This window comes from Peromyscus californicus, unplaced genomic scaffold, assembly GCF_007827085.1.
Source record: "Peromyscus californicus insignis strain IS unplaced genomic scaffold, ASM782708v3 Scaffold_4__1_contigs__length_199733344, whole genome shotgun sequence".
Lineage (NCBI taxonomy): Eukaryota > Metazoa > Chordata > Mammalia > Rodentia > Cricetidae > Peromyscus > Peromyscus californicus.
The window spans coordinates 83,301,710-83,322,893 of record NW_026294562.1 but is presented as its reverse complement, the minus strand read 5'-3'; the positions used below and the strand labels follow the sequence as shown (position 1 = coordinate 83,322,893).

Here is a 21,184-nt window from a genome sequence, read left to right as displayed (position 1 = left end):
TGAGCTCCAGTCATGCCCCGCTCCTCCCACCAAAAAGTTTGTTTTTGAGCCAGTAGAGGGAGCCAACATCCAGGCCAACTGAAGCCTGCAGGCCAGAAACTCCCCAGCACAGAAACCAAGCATCAGAACCTTGCTTCTTTAAGCATGGCAGACAGCACTAGAGCTTTGACAGTGCCTCCTCCAGCTTCCAGATAAGGCTTTTCACCAAACACACTCTGAGCAGCCAGGGAATAGGCATCTTCTCCAAAATCACTATTGTGGACGGCAAAGCTGAGGCCCAGAGAGGATAACAACTTACCCAGAGCCATGCTGTGAGTCTGCAATAGCCAACCTGGAAACCTGGACTCCTGTATCCAGCATTGACTTTGTGACATGTTTCCTATCTCCTGAATTCCGGGAAGATGACTTCTAATAAATGTGGGCAAGAAGTAAGAAACTGCGATACTGTCGGTTCTGAACCAAGCTTCTTTTCATAGTTGGTCCTTGAATTCAACCAACCACGAATGAAGAATATTTGAAAAACAAACACGTCTGTGCTGAACATGCACAGGCTTTTTATTGTTATTTCCTAATCAATACAAGAAGCCTTTACATAGCGCTCACATTTATTAGGTGTTAAAGCAGTGGAGGGAGGTATGTGTAGGTTTTATACTAATATGGCTTTTTATATAAGGGTGTTGTGCGACTTTTTCTAGAGAGATATGAGCAAATGCCTATTCCTCCAGCTAGGACACAACTGTTACATTCTAGGGGTCTGGATTGGGCTCGTTTTCTCTGCCAGTTAAAGTATTAAAAGGCAGGAAAAAATCTTGAGCTCAACAGTAGCAGCAGGGGAAATTTCAGACACAGCAGCCAGAATCAGTCAATGAAGAAAGAATTTTATTAAAGGTGAGGAAACGTGTGTGTGTGTGTTAGCACGTGCGAGTGCATGCACCTGCACAAGCACAGTAAGGCTCACAGAGAGAAGACCCTTTGTAAGGCAGAGGGGGCAGTCGGGTGCTAATTCTTTGCCTCTCCTGAAGGGCTGGGGCCTTTAAGGTCTTTGGTTAGCTAGAATGGGGCCGTGTCTTCTTCCCTTAATTTAGGGTTGGTTGGTTTAAACAAAGAAAGGGATGCTGATAGGCCCACAACTTTTTCTAACCTTGAACTTATAGGACTGGTCTGCTGGTATGTGTGTGTTGTGGGGGCGGAGGAGGGGGCCTTACTGAGCAAAAGCCCTCTAGGCTTTTGTCTCAAGCTGCCAGACCCTTTTCTCAGGTCAAGAAGGTAAGGAAGAGGCCAGAAGTTCGCTATCTTTATTATTTATCTGTGGCCCCTCCTGTCTGTCAATTCCTAGTCCCTGACAACGATAGACCAAGATTAATGATTAAAATAGCCATGCTTGGTGAACCCATGAGTTTACTGGGGTTACTGACAGGAGCAAGGCTAAGCGATAATTTACAGGAGCATGGGCTCCTTCATCACATCCTCACAGGCCACTCCATCACTGAAAAGTCCATCCCAGTGTGGGTGATGATTCACAAAATCTGTTTCCCTGGAACTCCCTGCCCAAACTGTCGTCTCCCACAAGAGTGACTCGTTCCCCCGGGCAATCGTTATAGATTGTACAGCTTTGGGAAGGGGCCTTGTGTGATTGTAACTTTCTGAGTTTCCTTTAACTTCCTCTAGGAAAGGACAACTGGGACACATTTCCCATTAAACTGCTTCCCTGCAGAAATGTCTATGGGAATAGAAAGATGAAGACAGCTAGATCTGGTCCTTTCAGGCTTTGGACCGGCTGGACCAAAAGCAAAAGCTACTTGTACATTTGTTATATATAAGTCTGCTTATTAATCAGAGGAAACCCCAAAACTTGGTGTTATATGTATTTTAAAAGGTGTGTTATGTAGGATTTATTATAAAAATAGGAGTTCTTTGTTTAAGCCTAAGGGCAATTTTGTTAGAGTTTAAAGAAAATCAACAAGGTGGGCTAGCTGTAAGTCTCAGCCTGGAGGAGTAGAACGGGGCCAGGGGGGCCAGGAGAGCCTGACTGATGGAGTTAAGCCAGAATGGAAGTCACCCACATGGTGGACAAGCAGCCACTTGGCAGGGAGGGGGCTTTAGGAAAGAGTGAGAAAGCCCGAAGAACCAGAAAAAGCACACTTAGGTTCCGGCCAGCATCTGAAAGAAAAAGACAAGAGAAACAGAAGGAACAGCTAATCTCTCTGCATCCGGGAGCTCCTGAAGCCTGACTGGGTGTGAATGCTATTACTTGCAAAAAGCACTGTGCTTCCTTTAAAAATTAAGACCCCTTAATATGCCACTAAACATGAACTCCAGAGATGAGTGCTTCATAGGTTGATTCAGGCCACACAAGGAACTCACTAAGGATCTAAGCTCTCTGTGTTTCTGCTCTCTCATACCCAGAGTGTCCCAAGGTTTATTTCCTCTTGGGCATGGGAGGGCTGCTACAGTTCCAGGGATCACAGGGTCCCGTAATCACATTCAAAAGCAGACAGAAGAAAGGGCTAGCTGAAAAGGACATGGGGAAAGACAGAGATGGCCCCACCACTTTCCTTTTAAATCTCATTACCGGAAACCATAGATCTCACCCACCTCTAAACCATGGGCAGGGGGAAGGGGGGCTTTATTTTGGTTATCTTAGGCTAGTCAGGAAATGTCCCCCGAGGGATCAGAGCTGTGCCAGAAGAAAGGCGAAGTTCTCTTAGCAGGAGAGTCTGGCAGGAAGGAAAGAGGAAAAGAAAAGGCAAGAACTGTTTTGATTAAACCCTATACTACCTGCCCCAGGGCTCTTGTGTTTGCTTATCTTTAGTCACAAAGTGAGGATTTTTAAGGGCTGTGCGTTGAAGGACCTAGGAGAGATATCTGGTCTGTTTCTTCAGGGCCTGCAGGAGACTATCCCTTTGTCCCTTTCATCTTATAGTGTCTACTTCTGGTCTCTGGCTAGTACCAGGCTTGGGGTTAAGGGGTTACTCAGGCTGTTAGAACCTACAGCAGATCCCCCTCCCTCCCCTCTCCCCCTCCCCTCATCACAGCTGCTTTAAAAAGAGACAACAGCTATCCTACTGGTACTGGGGCTGGCTTTAACTCTAATCCTCGCTTCCTGGGAAGCTCCTCAGGGAACTAGACCCCAGGAAACACAAGCCCATTGCTGTGTGTGACCTCGCAGTCAAAAGGACTGGATCTTTCTGCCTTTTCTTGCTCTCCCACAATCAGAGAGAACAGTGCACTTAGGCACTGTGAGCTCATTTAATGCATGTGGCACAGGCCCTTCCCCACATCTGAACCTGTGAGAGAGGGGCCCGATTTGTCTCTTTAGTCCCTCCCATCACACTGCCTGGATGTTTGTGGTACTAATTACTGTTCTAGTAAATCTTACCTAAAAGGACAAGCTGAGACAACCCAAGACCTTCCTCTTCCTCCATCTTCACAATGGACCACTCCAATCTCTGCTCCCCTCAGCTTGCCTTTTTCCACAGCCAGATTTCCCTTTTATAGGGATATGTGTAGTTATATTCGTGTCCTGCTTCAATAATCCAGATAATTTCCCCATCTTAAGTTTATCACGACAGTAAAACCATTCTTGCCATGTAGGGAATATTCACAGGTCCCAGGGATTAACACTCGAATATCACTGGGGCCGTCACTTATCCACTCATTATTCATTTAGAGGGTGAGGTCAGAGCATGTGTACTTCATAAAATATGCATCTGAGGACCTCTGGTGTAGCACTTGGCATTATTCATCCTGTAGTAATGGTTCATTGTCTGATCTGAGGCTTCATTTAGAGTGTTTTGGTATTGTGTTTATGGCTTTGTTCATCCTGTAGTAATGGTTCATTGATCTCTGAGGCTTCATTTAGAGTGTTTTGGTATTGTGTTTATGGCTTTGTTCATCCTGTAGTAATGGTTCATTGATCTCTGAGGCTTCATTTAGAGTGTTTTGTAGTATTGTGTCTAGATGCTTCAGGACTGACCATGCAGCTTTGTGTCAGGGCACTGATTATTTCATTGAATTCGTCCCAGCTTCCCTGCCATGAGATTAGGACAGTGACATGGATTGGAGTGTGGAAAACTATGGTGGTATTGTGTTCCCCAAAATATTGTACACCCTAACAAACTTGTCTGGGGTCAGAGAACAGCCACTAGATACAAAGGCTAGAAAATGGTGGCACTCACACCTTTAATCCTAGCACTCCAGAGGTAGAAATCCCTCTGGATCTCTGAGTTCAAGGCCACATTGGAAATGGCCAGGCATGGTGACACACACCTTTAAACCCAGAAAGCAAGCCTTTAATCCCAGGGAGTGATGGTAGAAAGCAGAAAGGTATATAAGGCATGAGGACCAGAAACTAGAAGCATTTGGCTGGTTATGCTTTCAGGCTTCTAGCAGCACAGTTCAGCTGAGAGCCATTCAGATATGAGGACACAGAGGCTTCCAGTCTGAGGAAAGAAGACCAGCTGAGGAATTGGCAAGGTGAGATAGCTGTGGCTTGTTCTACATCTGATCTACCAGCATTCACCCCAACAACTGGCCTCAGGTTTGATTTTATTAATAAGAACTTTTAAGATTCCTGCTACAGAAAACAGGCACAGAGATTGTTCTGTCTGCTCAAGGCCACACAGCTAGTGCGATATACATCCAGAATCCAAACCTTCCTATTTTGAAATCCCGTGTACTCAAGAAAATTACACTAGCCACATACCAGGTCAGGGAAGAAAAGTTAAGTTAGAGGTCTCTTTCCACAGTATACAAGCCCCTTCCCAGCCCCTGCACCCTTCATCTTCAGACCCACCCAAGAGCCTTTATGCTATTCCTGACACCTGTGTCACAATTACAACCCATCTCTACCCACTACAGAAGGTCACAAACCCAGTGTAGATGAGGGAGCAGCCTCTAGGGGTTTGAACTTGATTCCTAGCCCACACAGTTCCTCTCTGAATAGGCTGCCTCCCCCACATACCGTAGGATGTGTACTTTCAGAAGTTGAGAATCCGACTTGAATCTACTGCTCACTGTACTTGTTCCAGGCTACCATGGCAACAAGTGTTCATCCCGGCAGCTGCTCCAGGCAAGTTCCACTTTCCACCCTCCAAGTTCTGCTTTGGGGCTTGTGGCAAACACTTCAGAAGGGAGTTGTGCTGCAGAGAAGTCTAGAAGCCCAGGCAATCTTGATCCCCACACACATGTACCAACTTGCAGATGAGGGTCTACCAAGAGCTTAGGGGACTGTGACATCCTGAGCTATAGCAGGGCTTGAGTAACTCATGGATAACATGAGCATTTTCAGTGATGTATTTTTCTAATTTGTGGCACATGAGTCATTAGAGGGTGGATTGGTTTCCCTTAGCTGCTTCAACAACTGAACACAAACTTAGCACCATAAAACAAGAGTATTGCAGTTACAAGTCTGGAAGTCCGAAGTCCAAAATGGGGCAGTAGAGCTGTGTGCCTTGGGAGGTTCCATCAGTGTCTCCTCACCTGTTCCTCTCTTAGTGGCTGCCTGGGCTCCTTGGTTTGTGACCCTGCACCACTCAGATTTTGGCTACCAGTGTCACATCTTCTTGGAGTCCAGGTTTCCTGTATCTGCTTTAATAGAACTCCTGTGATTGGCCCGCCTGTATCATCTAACCATATCAAGACCATCTATCACATCTACAGTCCATGTCTCCATGGGAAGCTACCAATGCTGATACATATGGATTTGCTTTTAGGATTAGGATGTGGACATGAGGTGCTGGAGCCATTTAAGCAACCAACTTATTTTTGCATTTGTGGTGCAGGCTGCTATTAAATCAGTGTTCATTTTAATGTCATTTAAAGGGCACAGCACATAAAAGTTTTACTTCTGGTTCAAATGTGCGGCAACATAGAGATATAAAGTTCTATACAGGAGAGTTTGAGTTCAAACTAGATTCTTGCTTTATCAGTAAAGTAACTCCTTATACCCTTGTAAAGCCAGGTGCAAAGAATGGCTTTGATGACTTGAGCTTTTAACCCCTATTACTCTGGACACGCCAGACCTTCCACACAGTCTAAGCACAGTCATTCCTCAGGCCAGGAGTTTGACTCTGCAAAACTCTTAACATGACTGGAGAAGAAAGGATGTGGTGTGGTCTAAGTTCACAGGCTCCTGTGAACACCTCATTCCCCACTGGTAGCAGTTTTCGTAGGCTGTGAAAACTTTGGGATGCGAGGCCTTGCTAAACAGTAGGGCTCTAAGGAGCATGCCTTCAAAGGCTACACCTGGTCCCCGGTTCCTTCACTGTCCTCAGTGAGGCCAGCTCTTCCTCTGGCCCTCACTGTCATGACATCCTGCCCAAGCACCAACTTTAACTTTGGAAACTGAGCCCAAACAAGTCTGTCCTATGCCTCCCCAGGAGTGTTGTCACAGTGATGTAAAGTCTAACACAGGGCATGTTGGAAAAGGACAAGTCAACATAATGTTGGAGACCCACTATGTGCTACAAGATAATAGATACATGTGCTTTGACCTCCAGGTTAGGTTTGAAAGTTTCCACAGCATAATGGATAGTTAAAAATCGTACTTCCTGGCTAGAAACCAGTAGATCATGGACTATTTCCTTATTGTGTTAGTTTTATGTCAACTTGACACAAGTCATCTGGGAAGAGAGATCCTTACTGGAGAGGTTGCTTCTGTCAGACTGGCTTGTAGGCAAGTCCGTGGAGTCGTTTTCTTGATTGACGTGTGAGAGCACAGCCCACTATAGACAGTGCCACCCCAGGGCTGGTGGTCCTGGGTACTGTAAGAAAGCTGACTGAGCAAGCTATGGGAAGCAATTCAGTAAGCACTGTTCCTCCAGGGTCTCTGCTTCAGTTCTTGTACTGGCTTTCCTCAACGATGGACTGATTAGGAAATGTAAGCCAAATCCACCCCCCCAATAATTGTATTTCTATTCGAATCTCACCCCTATATGGAGATTAAACTTTTTAAAAAACATGTGTTTTCTAGTCAAAAGATGTGAGTTTTGATATTAGATATATGAAAGGTGTCTGAACATTAGATTGGTTGTTGTGGATTCGTCATGTGGATGACTCCTTCCAAACAGTCTAGGGAAAACTAGGCCCCCAGGGAGTGAGCACAAGTAAAGATGGTCAGCTAGGCCCAGGGTCAACAGAGCCAGGAGACCAGGGACACTGTGATTGCACCAAAGATGGAACTCACAGCATTTTCCCCCCTTATGGAGATGATCTTTAAACTGGGCTACAGAGATGCGACTCAATCACTTTAAAGTCTCAGAAGGAGACTTTATTTGAGGGAGTTGAGTTAGGAAACTCTGCTGTGAACAATTTCATGAAAGGAATATTTTTGGTCAATGATTAAGGATGGTGTATTTTGATTTGAGTGTCCTCCAAAGATACTTGAGTTAAAATTTTGGCCTCCAGAGTGGTGGCACTGAGAGATGCTATAGACATTTAAGAGGTCATTAGGCCATGGAGGATGTGCCCCTCAAGGGCATGTGAGGGATGTCTTCCTGGCTCCAGATGATGTGGATCACTTGCTGACACAAACACCATCACTCTACACCACAGGACCAGATGTAATCACTAGCTGGCACATACTCCCACCATCACCCTACACCATGGGACCATCCAGCCTTAGACTTGAGCTTCCACAACTAGGAGGTGGAAACAACCCCCAAAGCCTCTTGAAGTACCCCACATTTGGTATTTCATTGTGATAAAGTTAGACACAAGTGGTTTCCTATCCCCGACCCTAATCCTGTGTCTTTGAGTGAGGGACTCAAACACAAAGGACTCACGTAAGAGTACTCCTTCAGGTGGGCTGCTAAGCCCTATTGAATATAAATGACAGTGTGTCAGGGATAGGACTAAGGAAGTCACAAAATCCCACATAGGAAGCAAGTTGTAAATTTACCTATTCCTGTCCTACACAGGGGATTGTGAACAGCTCTCAGATCTGTTCTAAAGAGTAATGACTAAAGGAAACAGTTCTTAAATAGTTTCTAGTCTTGAAACATAAGGCAAAGGGCTAGAAAGATGGAGATGGCTTAGCCAGGAAAGTGCTTGCCTTGCAAGCACGAGGACTTGAGTTTGAGCTCCACATGGTTTGTGTTTTAAAGGCCAGTCAGTGGCACACACCGTATTACCAGTACTAGGGGGTCAGAGACAGGCAGATCCTTATGGCTCCTGGACAACCAGTCTAGCCTAATTGGCAAGTTCCAGACCCATGAGACCACTTTTCTTCCTCTTCCCAAAAGGAAAAAGGGGATGGTACCTGAGGACTGACTCAAGGCTGTTCTCTGGCCTCACCTGTGTGTGCACACATGACCACAGATGAACACAGAAGACAAGAATTTTCCTGCAGCCTCTTTATTTGCAAGTCCAATCAGTGATCCAACCTCACAGTTCTTGTCTTATTCAGGTAACAGATGAAGCCTATAATCACCACTGAACCCACTAACGCAGCCACAGCAGCTACTGCTTTAGAAATAGAGTCCTTGGCAATCTCGTGCCTTTTGGGAACCGTAGCATCTACAAAGAAAGCAGGTTTTCAAGTCATGGTTGTGCTGAGGCCCTCTACAGACGTTAAGCCTCAATCACTTGACCTTGGGAGTCTGCAGTAGGACACAGCCTCACCCTCTCTACTGCCACCTTTACCCTCCCATTCCACACCTCCTCTCCCCACTGTTATTATCATTTGCCCTCTCTCTCAAGCCAGATGGGCTGATACCTGGAGAAAGTCCCAGCCTCTCAGCCTAACTCATGCAATGCCCTGATGCTTAGCTATCCCTGGAAGTGTGATGTCACAGGAAGATTGGCTAGAGATTTCAGATAGCTTGATTTTACACTCTAGGCCTGGAGTTGAGGCCCTCTGGGTAAGGCTATGGGATGATTATAGGAGCATAATCTCCTATGATTTCAGTTTGGCAGAAGTTAAAGGGATACTCATGCTTGCCAACCTACCAATCTGCTAGCAATACACACTGAATTTCTTGGTATGGTAGGCAATCCTCTTAAATATCTAGTGTGACATTAAGAACACATTACAACATCCAGCACAAGAGTAGAACTGTGAGAACAGAATGGGTCACAACAAGACCATGGCTAAGAGCCCCACGCATCCTACATGGTTCTAACAGAGACCAAAACAATAAAGCAAGTCTGTCAGTAGGTACTGTGCACGATCTTGCTGGTGTCAAGATTTTCAGGAGCACATACAAGAAGTTCAAGGCTCCGTGGGAGGGGAGCTTCCTTTACTTTGCTCTTATTTAGGTTTGTCATTAAGCATATTAAATTTTTGCCCGAAAACTTGCATCCCAAAGTACCCCAGACTTTAAATCTATACCTTTAAGCGAAGAGTCATCGGACAACAAGAGAATGGGTCCTGGAAGGCTAACTGTCATTGTGTCTTCTTTGATGGCCTCTGTGGTGGGAAACAGATAATCAAGGTTGTGTTTTGACCTCGGGAGTAGTGTGCCAGAGGCACTACCCAAGTCCCTAGAAGATGCTCCATGGAGTATCCTGTGATGTGAATTCTATCTGTCTGTCATGGATAGATTCTCAAAGGATGGATTCATTGGGCTAAGTGAGAACCTGTGCATCTCAGGCTCACCACATTGGTAAAGGAAGAGGTTTCTTGGGACTAGCTTTCTCAGGACTAAGTTATTATCCTGAAGTTACTCAATTCTAGAAAATTGAGACTTGCTTTGAGCAACAAGAACAGGGATTGAGTTATTACCTCGTTTTCTCCTCAATGGTACAGGGCAAGTCACAGCACACAGAGGGGAGTCAAGGGACCCTGGGCTGCAGATCAAGGCGCTGCAGTGGAAGTAGGTCTGAAGAGGAGGAAGAGTCAGGTGGAACCAGCGCACTCAGTGTCAACCCGCCCCAGGCAACTTCTTGACCACATACCAGGCTAGAGCGCGCCTGTGCCTCTGACACGAAGGCAAAGGTCTTCACGTCAAACCTCTGGTAGTGAGCAGGATGGACCACAGAGGAGCCAGCTGGATGGAAGGTAGTGCGGTAGTTGTCCAGTTCATATTCACAGCTAGGAAACAGGCACCGGGATGGGGGCATCAGTCACAGGAACCCGTACGTGAGCACTTGGACAAGGCGAGTCACGGGACAACTATGCTACAGCTATGTCTGCATCCTAACAGCACCTCTGCTTTGCTTATATCTTTCTGACTGGATCTAGTCATCAATATTCATGAAGTCCTATGTACAACACCTGCATTGTACTGTATAATGTCAGTACGTATTTGTTTACCAAAATTCATCAAGAGATTCAAGTTGTGATCACTCAGAGAGAGAGAGAGAGAGAGAGAGAGAGAGAGAGAGAGAGAGAGAGAGAGAGAAAGAGCCTTAAGATACCAGTTTACTCATTTCACTAAAATGAGTTTCTATTATGTCCTAGGTAGTAAATGCTTGTAACAGAGGTAGAGAATTGTTGCCATTCTGCTTTCCACACTAACAGGTAATGATGGCCTTAAGAACGGAAAAGAACAAAGCTCTGAAGAATTACATCGATGGATAGGGGATCAAGGCTGGTCTCAGAAGGAATGCTCAGGCAGATCTCCAAAGGTGAAGAAATGGGTTGTGGAATTGGACGGGGTTGTCTGGACTCCTTGAAGCAGGAGTCTGCCCAGGTCTAGGTGGAGGTTTGGAGCCTTGTGACATATTCCCCCAGAGCCAAGAAAGCTAAAGTATAGCTCTTTGCAGTTAAGGAACCCTGGAGGGGACACTCCAGGCAGAGCTGAGAGCACAGACACCTATTGCCAAAAGCACTGTCCCATTAGGGTTAGAATGGGAGTTCTGATCCCAGCTCCATCACTTACTGTTGAAGTAACTCACCTAAAGCCACACTTAGTAAACTTGCCTCCCCTCCCCAAGGTGGCTAGTGTTCCTCAGGTGATGCAATGGGATACATGACAGCCTGGCATATGGTAGGTGTTTAGTAAATAGACACTAGATTTCTCCCTGTCAGGATAAAGATGCAATTGAGCCAGACGTTTTGGACAGGAGCCCATTCTTAAGAGCTCAGAGTAATAGAAAAGCAGCATGAGCCACCCGATTAGACCAAGGACTGATGGCTATGGAATAAGGATTATTTCAGAAAATTCATCACCAAGGTCTCCTTTAAGTCCCAGAAGGATTTTTAATCACTATAAGTTTTGATTTTTCCCTGGGCAACCCTGCGGTACAGGGAATACATACCCATCCACGACAATATGCCACTGGGGGACAGAGGCTGGGTCCCTAGAAGATGTTGCCCAGCAGTCATCTAAGACCAGCTTGATATTGGGATCATTCCTGTTCAAGACAGTCACTTCCATGTAGATGGGCTGGCGGAGATATCTCACTAGAGGGTACTCATCCTTCCCATAAGGTCGTTGGTAGGATTTGTCTGCAATTAACAGAAATTTCTTCAGCACTGAGGTACAAGCTGGCTGCAACATTGGATGGCAGCGTTGGATGGGAGATTTTCCCCTAAAATGCACTGTTATTATTCATCAGCTCAAGTTGCAACACCTCACCTGGGTAGGTTTGTAGGACCAACATTAGTGGACCTGGCTTCACAGAGGCCACTGGAGAAAGAAGGCTTTTGATATTGGCATTTAGTAGCATACTGTCTCGCATGTAATGACACCTCACTGTCATTCTGGAAATTGTGGATAGAGAGATAAGAATTATGTTAACAAAATCCCTGTAATTTAAACAAGAGCTTAAAAAAAAACACCCAAGTAGAAATTATCACACCTGAACTCACTATCCCTGAATATGATGCTTGGTGGTAGATTTTTCCAGAGAGCATGTATTTCATTCTCATAGATGACTTTATCACCTTTAAACTTAGAAGTTAGATAAAGTTGATCAACAAAGCACTTCAAAAAGAAGTCTTAACGTCTTAGCCTTGGCTGCTACTCACTTTCTGTCGTGTTCCACATCCATTCAGAGGTATGTGAAACCGTGCGAGCCCCTGTGACCGAGCCTTGAGGATAGGCTGACAGGAGGAGTTTCCCACCAGGAGGGTGTCCAGGTTCAGAGCAGGTTTTGTTCGGTGGCTGTAGACCTCGAAGTCCATAAACCCATCGTGTGTACACAGTTCATCTGTAACTGGACAGCAGTAAAGGTTTAGAGAAACTAAGCCCACCCTGTGACATTACCCTTCAGCCTTGAAGTCTGAGATCCATCGAGCAGCTAAGCTTGAGCCGTCTTCAGTCTGTTTGAGCAAACACTGATAAAACACCTTTAGTTACAAGAGGGACGTAAGTTACCATGATCAGTGTCATCAACATACAGACCGGGAGACACCGGAAGAAGGATCACTAGGTGATGAGGCCACACCCTGATAAATGATTAGAGTGTCTTAAGGATTCAATCTGGGTTGGCTATAAAGTGCCAGGTTTCATTGTGTCCCTTCCTCAAGGTTTGGGTTCCAGAATGTTTTTAAACTAGGGAAGCCGTATAGGATGCCACACAAGTATTAAAACAATCCAGCAGAACTCTGAAACCTAAACCTGAGGGTTCCACACTTGGGTGGGGGATACTCAGTCTGGACTCACAGGCAACTTGAGGAGAATTGAGAAGGTAGCTTTTATTATTGGCCTGACCTGGTCTAGGTGAGGAGCAAAGGGGCAAGGCTCATCTAGAGAAGGCGCCCACTCAGGGTTCCTTTCCAGGGCTCCTAGGAGTCTCAGGAAACTCAAACTAGAAGCTGGAAGCCATTGTCCCTAGATCCGAGTTAGAAACGTGGTGAGACCCTCATATCTGACTCGGTATACCCAGGCTCCACCATGACCTGCATGCGTGTTTGAGAATGGCAGCACACACAGGCCCCCATCCTAGAACTTCCTACATGGCTCATCTTCAGTCTCTGAGCCACAAGTATGAAATAAAAATCTCGACTTCCGTTGCATTTTTCTACATGCTTTAAGGGGAGTAAAAAAAAAAAAAAAACCCAGATAGTTTTGATTAAAAAAAAATCTTTACCTATAGAGACTGGTGACTCACAGTGGCACTCAGGATCAATCACCATGGATACCGTGTCCGGTTGGAGGTAAAAGGTCAGCTTGAGTGAAGAGATGTAGAACTGATAGGGGGGACATGTTTCAGAGGGCTGAAATGAGAGAATGCCAACTAGCCATCTCCAGAAGCAGGAAGTAGGCGTTAGTCCCCAGCACTTGCAGAACACACTTCAGACTTAGCTTCCTTCTAAGCCAAAAAAAAAATCTGTCACTTCCTCAGATCAGGATGCTTCTCGAGGCAGGAGATTTATTGCTTTGAACTCATGTCCTAAAGTGCCCAGTACTTCATGCTCTTTGTACTGTTAGTCACTAAAGCTGGAATTAACAAATCAAAGTGAGATAGTGGAATCCCTCGCCAAGCCCCTGAAGGGCTCAAAAGGACTCCAGATGTTAAGAAATGTTATTGCTACACACACCCTGACATTCTATCCCTGGCAACTGCATCCATCAAGACTAGCCTCGGGACAATAGGAGACCCTTAAAAGGTTGAAACAAAAAAAGACCAAGTTGCCCTGTTATATAACAGAGCATAGCGAAGGTTCAGCATTAGATGGCCGATAGGTACTTTGTACTTATCAAATGAAGTGAGAAATGTAGAAAGTGTCCACATGCAGAAGTTAAAGAGATGGTATTGGAGAGAACTTTCCTTAATTCATTTGTGTGAAATGATCAAGAGAGGCCTTGCACCATTTAAATCCATCATTATAGCAAATAGACTACGGCCAAGTCATGAGTCATATTACCCAGAGAGTACTTCAGAAGGCTCTTGTGGCATTCAGGGAATAACATACTTTTGTTTTCAGGAGAGTTTTTCGGAAATGCAGTCTCAAGCCATTTGTTGCTTCTTTGTCGATCCCACTGGCATGCCATTGTCTCTCGGGGATGGTCCTTTTTTCAAAGCCCACAGACTTTAGCTTCCCAGGAAATTCTGGTATGGTGAGAGTCATGTGTGTAGCATTACAAGCCACAGAAAGATCTGCAAGAAATGATTGATAGAATACCCATTATCAGCTTTGGTTAAGTCCTAAGAACCGTGTTTCCCACTGCTGAAGCTGTGGTCTCTCAGGCCTCACCTGATGCACAGACAGCTTGTGAGGAGAAGGTGATCTTCTGCCCAGGAGACGAGAACAAAAGCTTCAGCTGCACAGTATAGAGATGACTGCTCCCTTGCTGGGGGCGGGGGGGGGGGGAATCAGGATTTGGAAAATATCAGTTTGAGTCTCTAACCAATAAGAGCCAATATGCTCAAGCATTGGGTATCACTTTGGCATAAATGAGATGTAGGTATTTTATCCAACCACTGCCAAGGTGCTCTGGTCTTAACCTTGTCTTCTAGAATGCCTGGAAGACTAGTGCTGTCTGTGGGGATGACCAATAGCTGACCCATTTCTAGGGAGACAGGAGCAAGAACTGGCCATATTCTGGACAGAGTGCTTACAGAACCCAACAATCCTATGATGCTCAAGGTAAAACAAAACTGTCTTTATTAAAGTAGCCAGTGTTTGAACACTTGCCAGGACCTGTCTCAAGCACAGTCATGCATGACTTAACAGTGGGATAGATCCTAGGAAATGCACCATCAGACAATTGTCCTTGTACAGTAGAGCATAGTCACACAACACCTACTTTAGACATTATCCACCTAACATGCGGTTGTAGGTGTGATATCTTTATCCAGTGGTCAGTATAGATTCATATGGCACCACTACAAACATGGACAAGGCATTGCCCTATAATGTTACTACAGCTACCAAAAACAGGCTAATTCAGCTACACTACAGTCTCGTGGGACTACTGTCATATGGTCCAATACTGGCGTAAACATTTTGCAGAACATGACTATAATATCAATTTAATGTCTCACAGATGGCCTGAAAGACAAAGTAAATAGTGTCACCCAAACAGAACACCTTAACTCCTAAGACTCACAAGAATACTCCTGCTCTACATTAAACCTTGAATGTAAGACTATAAAAAGAGGGAAGAACCCGGAGCAAGGCTCATGTCTCTTCACCATTGCATTCCCACCATCTGATGAAGTACTTGGTAACAGAACTCACAGGTTGTTTGTGACAGATTCTCATGATGTAGTCTAGGCTATCTTCAAACTCACAAGCCTCCTGCATCAGCATCCCATGTACTAGAACTACGAAGTATATGCTCAGCTAAATATACTTCTTTAATTGGCAATGTAGCCCATTTGAAGACGTGGTTGAGACCATGCTTAGGCTTAAGAAAACTGGCCAGTTCCTGATGGTAATATAAAGGTTTTCACACCTACCACATAGTGAGCAACTCCGGTAGCATTGACTGGCACATCGAGGGTTATTTTCTGGCTGTCAATCAGAAGATTAAATCCTTGTCTTAAGGCATCCTTCAAGGGCAGAGTGTGAGCTCTTGTACCATTGCCAAGCTTAACTATCCAGGCCGTCTCCGATGCATTCTTAAGTCAAAAGACATGGAGATAATTCCAAGTGGTCCTCTGACCAACACGTGCATGCTAACAGCACACCTACTCATGAATGCATGCGCGCACACATACACACACACACACACACACACACACACAAAACAACACCAAGAACACCAACAAACTGTACTCTTACCTCATTATCATCAGCAAACCTAGAGAAAATGTGTGGGAAGGAAAACTGGAAAGAAAAAAAAAGATTTAGGGGAAAGTTTCTGAAGTTCTACCACCTACTATTTTGCAGAAAACACCCAGTTTAATTGACATAATTAATGTCATGTGCTCTTCCTACTGCGTGGCAGCAGCCAGACTTCTTGGAAGAATGGCCAGACGTATCTTCCCATCCTGCCCTTGGATTTTACCCCTTTGGGTTTCCAGTATCAAAAGGCATTAGAAGAGGTAGACTAGGTCCAATTACAAGTTGAAACGCTACGTTCTTAGACACACAATCTTTATTATATCCACAGAACCAAGTACATCAAGCCATTGCTGCCATGATAAAAGTATGGGTATTATGTAGTGGTCCATGTCAACATTGTCAACATGAGCCTATTGAGTATAAACACAAAAGCAAGAGGCTGTTTTATCTATTTACTATGTTTTAGTTTGGAGACAAGGCCTGGAATGTGTTATCAGTCAATCCTATGACTATCAGTGTAACCGTAGATCATTTGAGCCTTTTCTATTGCTAGGAGTGGTGTGCTCAGTACTGTGTACACTCAGTTCTTAGAGCTACCCTGTCAGGTGAATGATGATGTTCTTCCACTTTAGCCTTAGAAACAAAGGCTAACTGTTCTTGAGAAAATGCATCATAGTCAGTCACAAAGCAAATACAGTAAAAATGAAATTGAAATCCACCCAGCTACTAAGTCCAACTATGTCCACAACACCATTCTATTTCCCCTGCTAAAACCATACGAGAAGCTGTCATCCCACTTCACTTACATACACAAAATCCTTCGTGCAGACTACAGCTTCTGAAAACTCAAAGATCTCTGTTTGCATAGCTGGACAGAAGAAATGATACATGCCACCTTTATATTGTCCATCAGTAGTGTTGTCCTGGACCCTGATGTTCACCTGGTACCCACCAACCTGTGTGCAAACATAGTACAAATGAGGAAGTTGGCTCCTCAGCGGGACAGGCAATTCCAGAAGACCATGAATCTGACCATTAGAGTGGCAGTATATTTAAGTTAGGCAATACAAGTTCCTGAAGGTACTTTATTCCTTTGCCAAGAGACTTTAGCTAGCTCTTTGAGATGTCCTTCTAAGGCTTACAGGTGGAAAGGAGAGTTCAAACAGAGATAGAGTCTGCTTTCCTGTTACATTTATGTTCTATTGTCTTAAGTTGGGAATCACTGTCATCTTCCCAGACAGTTACACAGGTTATTCTTCAAATATACCCACTCAGCAACTAAGCAGATGCCCTAGAGCTGGGTGGAGCTATCTTTGTTACCTCTGACCTTAGAACTTAGTCTAAGGAAAGATAATTGTTACCTAACAATTATATGCTAAATGTTAGAATAGTAACTCTTAGAATTTATGTCATTTTAACTTTACAAACTGTTCAATTCATAGATCACATTAAGGCTATAAGACTAGACTTGGCAATTCACAGCTTGCAGTTAGCAGAAACTAGGCCCTGGGGAATGCAATTCTAAGCTCCTTGGAGTTGGGAAGGCCTGTATTCATAGGAAGACATCAAGTTGGAAGGGATATGTAATGGGAAGTCCTGGGAGAAGTTGGAGGGGGTGAGTGAGGGGTAGATATGATAAACACACTGTATACATGTATGAAACTTCAAAGAATAAAGAACAGGAAAGTTTACATCAGTACAGATTTTCACAAAAGATATACAATTACTTTTCTGGGCCATCACAGAGGGTCTTAGTGGGCCAGAGGACTGCTCAGAAAGCAGAGTCTGTATATACACAAAGCTTACACTGTAGGCTCCAGCATTAGGGCCAGATGATGTGGCCTGCTAAACATACACTTCCCAGGACCCACCCACACCCACATCAGCTGAAATCCTTGAACACGCCCAGAACGTGACCAGAACCCCTAGGTGAGTCTTTGCACACAGAAGCTTGAGAACTTCTGCCATGTGGCAGGTCTTTATTACACCTAATGACCCTGATTGGGCAATCCTGGTTCTTGGCAATAGAGTAACACTTACTGCTTAGCAACTGTTTGCTTTTTAACACCTGTTCTTAAGCTGGGTTCTTTCTGCTAACACCAAAAATAGCCTTCAGTCTCACAGAGGGGTTATATTAAAATAGCTCCAAGCTGAAGCATTTGCTCTGTCTAAGTCATGTGCCCAGTATCATCAGTCTTTATACCCTGTGTAAATGGCAGCATCTTTCCAACTTTCCAACAAGCAAATAGAGGCTTAGCAAGGTTAGGAAGCTTACTTCAAGTCGAACCCGGGACCAATAGCTCAAGCACCAGGCTTCTCCAACACCGATATTTTAGACCTTTTCACCTTCCCTGGGCATTCTAAGCTATTTGACAATATCTTTGACTTGTACCCACATTGATGCCAGTAGTAGAGTCCATCCCACCTCCAGAATGTTTCTAGGCATGATCAAAAGTGTCCTCTGGGTATGTTAGGAACCCAATAGAACAAGCCAATCTGATTGAGGACTAAAGTTCTATTTCAAAGTCTAAATCCTTAGCCATCAAGTCAAATACCAGTAAATGATTATGTTCCTACTCCCCAAATTACTCCTTAAAAGCAATTACTTACCACTCTTGTAGTACAGGTTTCATAAGGGAACTTCATAATGAGCTTTTCTGAGTCCAGGGCATAAGTGCAGTTCAAAATATCAACCCCAGAGGCATCTACAGAAGACAGATAAGCAAGAAATACATTCCAGGGTCAGAACTCCTCATCCACATCTAAGGCACTTCTATCACTTTTGACACAACTTGGTGATGTGATCCAAACACTCATTTGTTTGTGTGCTGTGACTTACACCCAGAAGTGTCCCAGTGGATCCCAAATAAGTCATACAACCCAGAAAAAGACTGGTGCTCCCCTCTATGTGGCATTGGGCAAGTCAGGGACCCCCACAGCACCAGGGGAGATGGATGCCAGTTGTTCCAAGGGTTAGACTCTTGTGTACCCAAATAGAGGTGGTCCTGATTTCTACAAATTGAAATGAAGATTGAATAGTTCAGGGAGAGAGAGATGGCTTAGAGACTAAGAGCACTGTCTGCTCTTTTAGAGGACCCTGGTTCAATTCCCAGCACCCACATGGCAGCTCACAACTGTCTGTAACTCCAATTCCAGGGGATAAGACACCTTCACACAAACATACATGCAGGCAAAACATGAATGCACATAAAGTTAAAAAAGGGATCATTAAAGAATTTTAAAAGTGATTAAATGTTACATATAACATACCCGGCACAGAAGGTCGCCATTTTTCCATGTCCACCCTGCTGGGAAACTCAACTCTCACTTCCTTTTCATCACAAATGACAGTGCCTGGAGAACAGATGGAGCCTTTGGAAGACTTTCGAGTTACAGGGGACACTATTTCTACAGGTAAGTGTGGAAACACCATCTTAACAGCACGAAGGAATGCCACCAGTTGAGAAGGGAGGGCACTCTTCAGGGAACTCACAGATTGAGACTTACAAACCCAACAGAAGATACTAGAGCTTTAAGGATGTTCCTAGTCAACACTCAGGGCTCCCCGGAGAACCCCAGCTTAGTGCTAGTAGACTAGGTTCAGAAACCTTCCCAGGAGCTGCCGGCTGTGCGGATGGAAGGTCTCAAGAGCAGAAGGTTGCTCTACTGCTGTCTTCCAAATTAAAGCTTTAAAAAGAAAGCCCTGGGTTAAGTCCCAGGGATTTTTTTTTTTCCAAGACCAAACTCCGCCTGTGACCAGCCTTTCTGCAGCCTCTGGCTCAGGGAGAGTCTCAAGGGCACTGTTTCACAAGAAGAGTTCTGGTTCTGATACCTCAAGCTTGGGGCATAGATGGAGACTCTTGCTCTCCGTCTATGAGGACAGAGCTCAGCACATGGCTTGTACTAGGTACCAGAAAGTGCAAACACTAAGGGACCGGCAAGTGGCACAGACGTTGTTTTGAACCCTTGCCTCTGGCTGACATAGCAAGCCCACAGATGAGCAGGAGGAATTCTTTAATGGCCCGATGAAAGGAAGAAGGGAGTGAAGTGAGGCACAGAGGCACACACGGGAAAACCAGCATCAGGGAGGTCAGGGAAGGGTGGGTGAGACACTGGATTGAGGCCAGACTGGGCTACACAGCAAGTCCCTGTTGGGAGGGATGGGGAGAAAGTAGGGAGGAAGGGGTGAAGAGCTATTCCTCTTCAGCCTGGTCCCTTCAGTAGGAGGGTTCTCTCACCCGAGACATACCTGGGAAGGCAGGATCCTTCGGCTGAGGAAGACTTAATGAGTTTACTGAAGCCACAAGGGCAAATAAGAGAGAAAGTGACCTGTAGATGCTAGATGGGGGAGAGAGAGAGAGAATTAAGGAAAAATGAACTTAAAACAAACAAAGCCATCGCATTCCCTACCCTCATTCCCAGAATGCCTCACCTCCTGCAGCATGGAGGGCTGACAGACTCTGTCCTCTGCCTCCACACCATGTCGGAAGAGACCAGCAGAGCATGCAGGCTGAGGCTGTGTGGGCAGCTCTGCACTGTTATAGCAGACGGTAGGATGTGACCCCACCCTCTCACCATTGGGGGCACCTGGATCTCCCAGCCCAGCTGAGAAGGAGGTGTTTGGGGAAAAAAAGTGCCATCTGCCCTCCCTTATGCTTGCCTCCATTTTCTGCCAGCAGAGGGGCATAAGTAAAACCAGGGTTCCCTGAAATTGGCCCCAGGTGAGTATATTCGTGGCCTATTGCCATGGTTTGGGGTGGGGGAGGTTTCAGATCTTTTATGCAAGATATTTACAATTCCAGTGTAGTGAAGGAGGTTTGAGTTCATTAAGGAATGGCACTTGTTCATACCACTAAAGCTTTGCTGTAGTGCTGCATGGGAGAGAGTTAAGAAAGAATAAATTTAAGCAAATAAGGCCATTAAACCCTTACCCTTGCTCCCAGAATGCCTGACTGTTGTGGAAGTCAGAGGTCACTCCAATGATGCTCATGAGGTACTTTTAAAAAGTGGATTAAAAAAAAAAGAATATGGACTCGTGCCCACATATAAAAGTTTAAGCTTACTGGTGAAAAAAAAAAGGTGCTTAAGAGTGCAGAAGCCTGGATTAATTCTTCTGTAATTCTAGCACTCCGAGGCTGAAGCAGAAGGCCCATGAGCTGGAGGTCATCTATACCATGAGCTCCTACTCTGGAAAACAATCCTTCCCCAAAAGAGAAAAGAGACAGTAACTTTTAAACTTGCTCCTGATAATATTCACGTATTATAAAACACCACAGACCTTTTCTACAAATATCACAAGTGATGGCCAAAGAAACTCCATTTTTGCTAGGCATCCATCTTGGTACCCACCAGCCATTTGTCTCTGACTCCAGTCCCTGGAAGGTAAGTTCTCAGTTACCCTGACTCAGTGACCCCCACTCAGCCCCTGCTCCCTGAAATGTACAGCCATGGTCATCTACCCGTTATGATATGACTAACTGCTTTTTTGGCTTCTATAACTTGCTTATGCAGACACCCAAAGATTGTTTGGGATCACCTTGACCACTTAACTTGGCAGAACAG

General features: G+C 45.0%; 1 protein-coding gene across 1 annotated transcript; it reads right to left on the bottom strand.

Moving 5' to 3' along the window:
• Positions 1-8,367: 8,367 nt before the first annotated feature.
• Zp2 (zona pellucida glycoprotein 2) lies at positions 8,368-20,145 on the bottom strand. The gene is made up of 18 exons (XM_052763534.1): positions 20,055-20,145; positions 19,872-19,960; positions 18,893-18,976; positions 18,233-18,327; positions 16,429-16,578; positions 15,620-15,664; positions 15,295-15,456; positions 14,087-14,183; positions 13,805-13,989; positions 12,979-13,105; positions 11,915-12,102; positions 11,746-11,837; positions 11,523-11,647; positions 11,203-11,392; positions 9,898-10,033; positions 9,725-9,821; positions 9,332-9,409; positions 8,368-8,517 (listed from the first exon to the last, which is right to left on the bottom strand). The coding sequence occupies exons 1-18, from the start codon at positions 20,102-20,104 to the stop codon at positions 8,372-8,374; spliced, it is 2,136 nt and encodes a 711-aa protein (XP_052619494.1). The 5' UTR covers positions 20,105-20,145; the 3' UTR covers positions 8,368-8,371.
• Positions 20,146-21,184: the final 1,039 nt, after the last annotated feature.

Coding starts and splice junctions, on each gene's coding strand:
- Zp2 (XM_052763534.1), bottom strand. CDS start 20,104: ATGGTGTGGAGGCAGAGGACAGAGTCTGTCAGCCCTCCATGCTGCAGG. Junction 16,579..18,232: donor AAACCTGTACTACAAGAGTG/GTAAGTAATTGC, acceptor GTTTGCACACAG/GTTGGTGGGTACCAGGTGAA. Junction 11,393..11,522: donor GGTCCTACAAACCTACCCAG/GTGAGGTGTTGC, acceptor TGTTAATTGCAG/ACAAATCCTACCAACGACCT.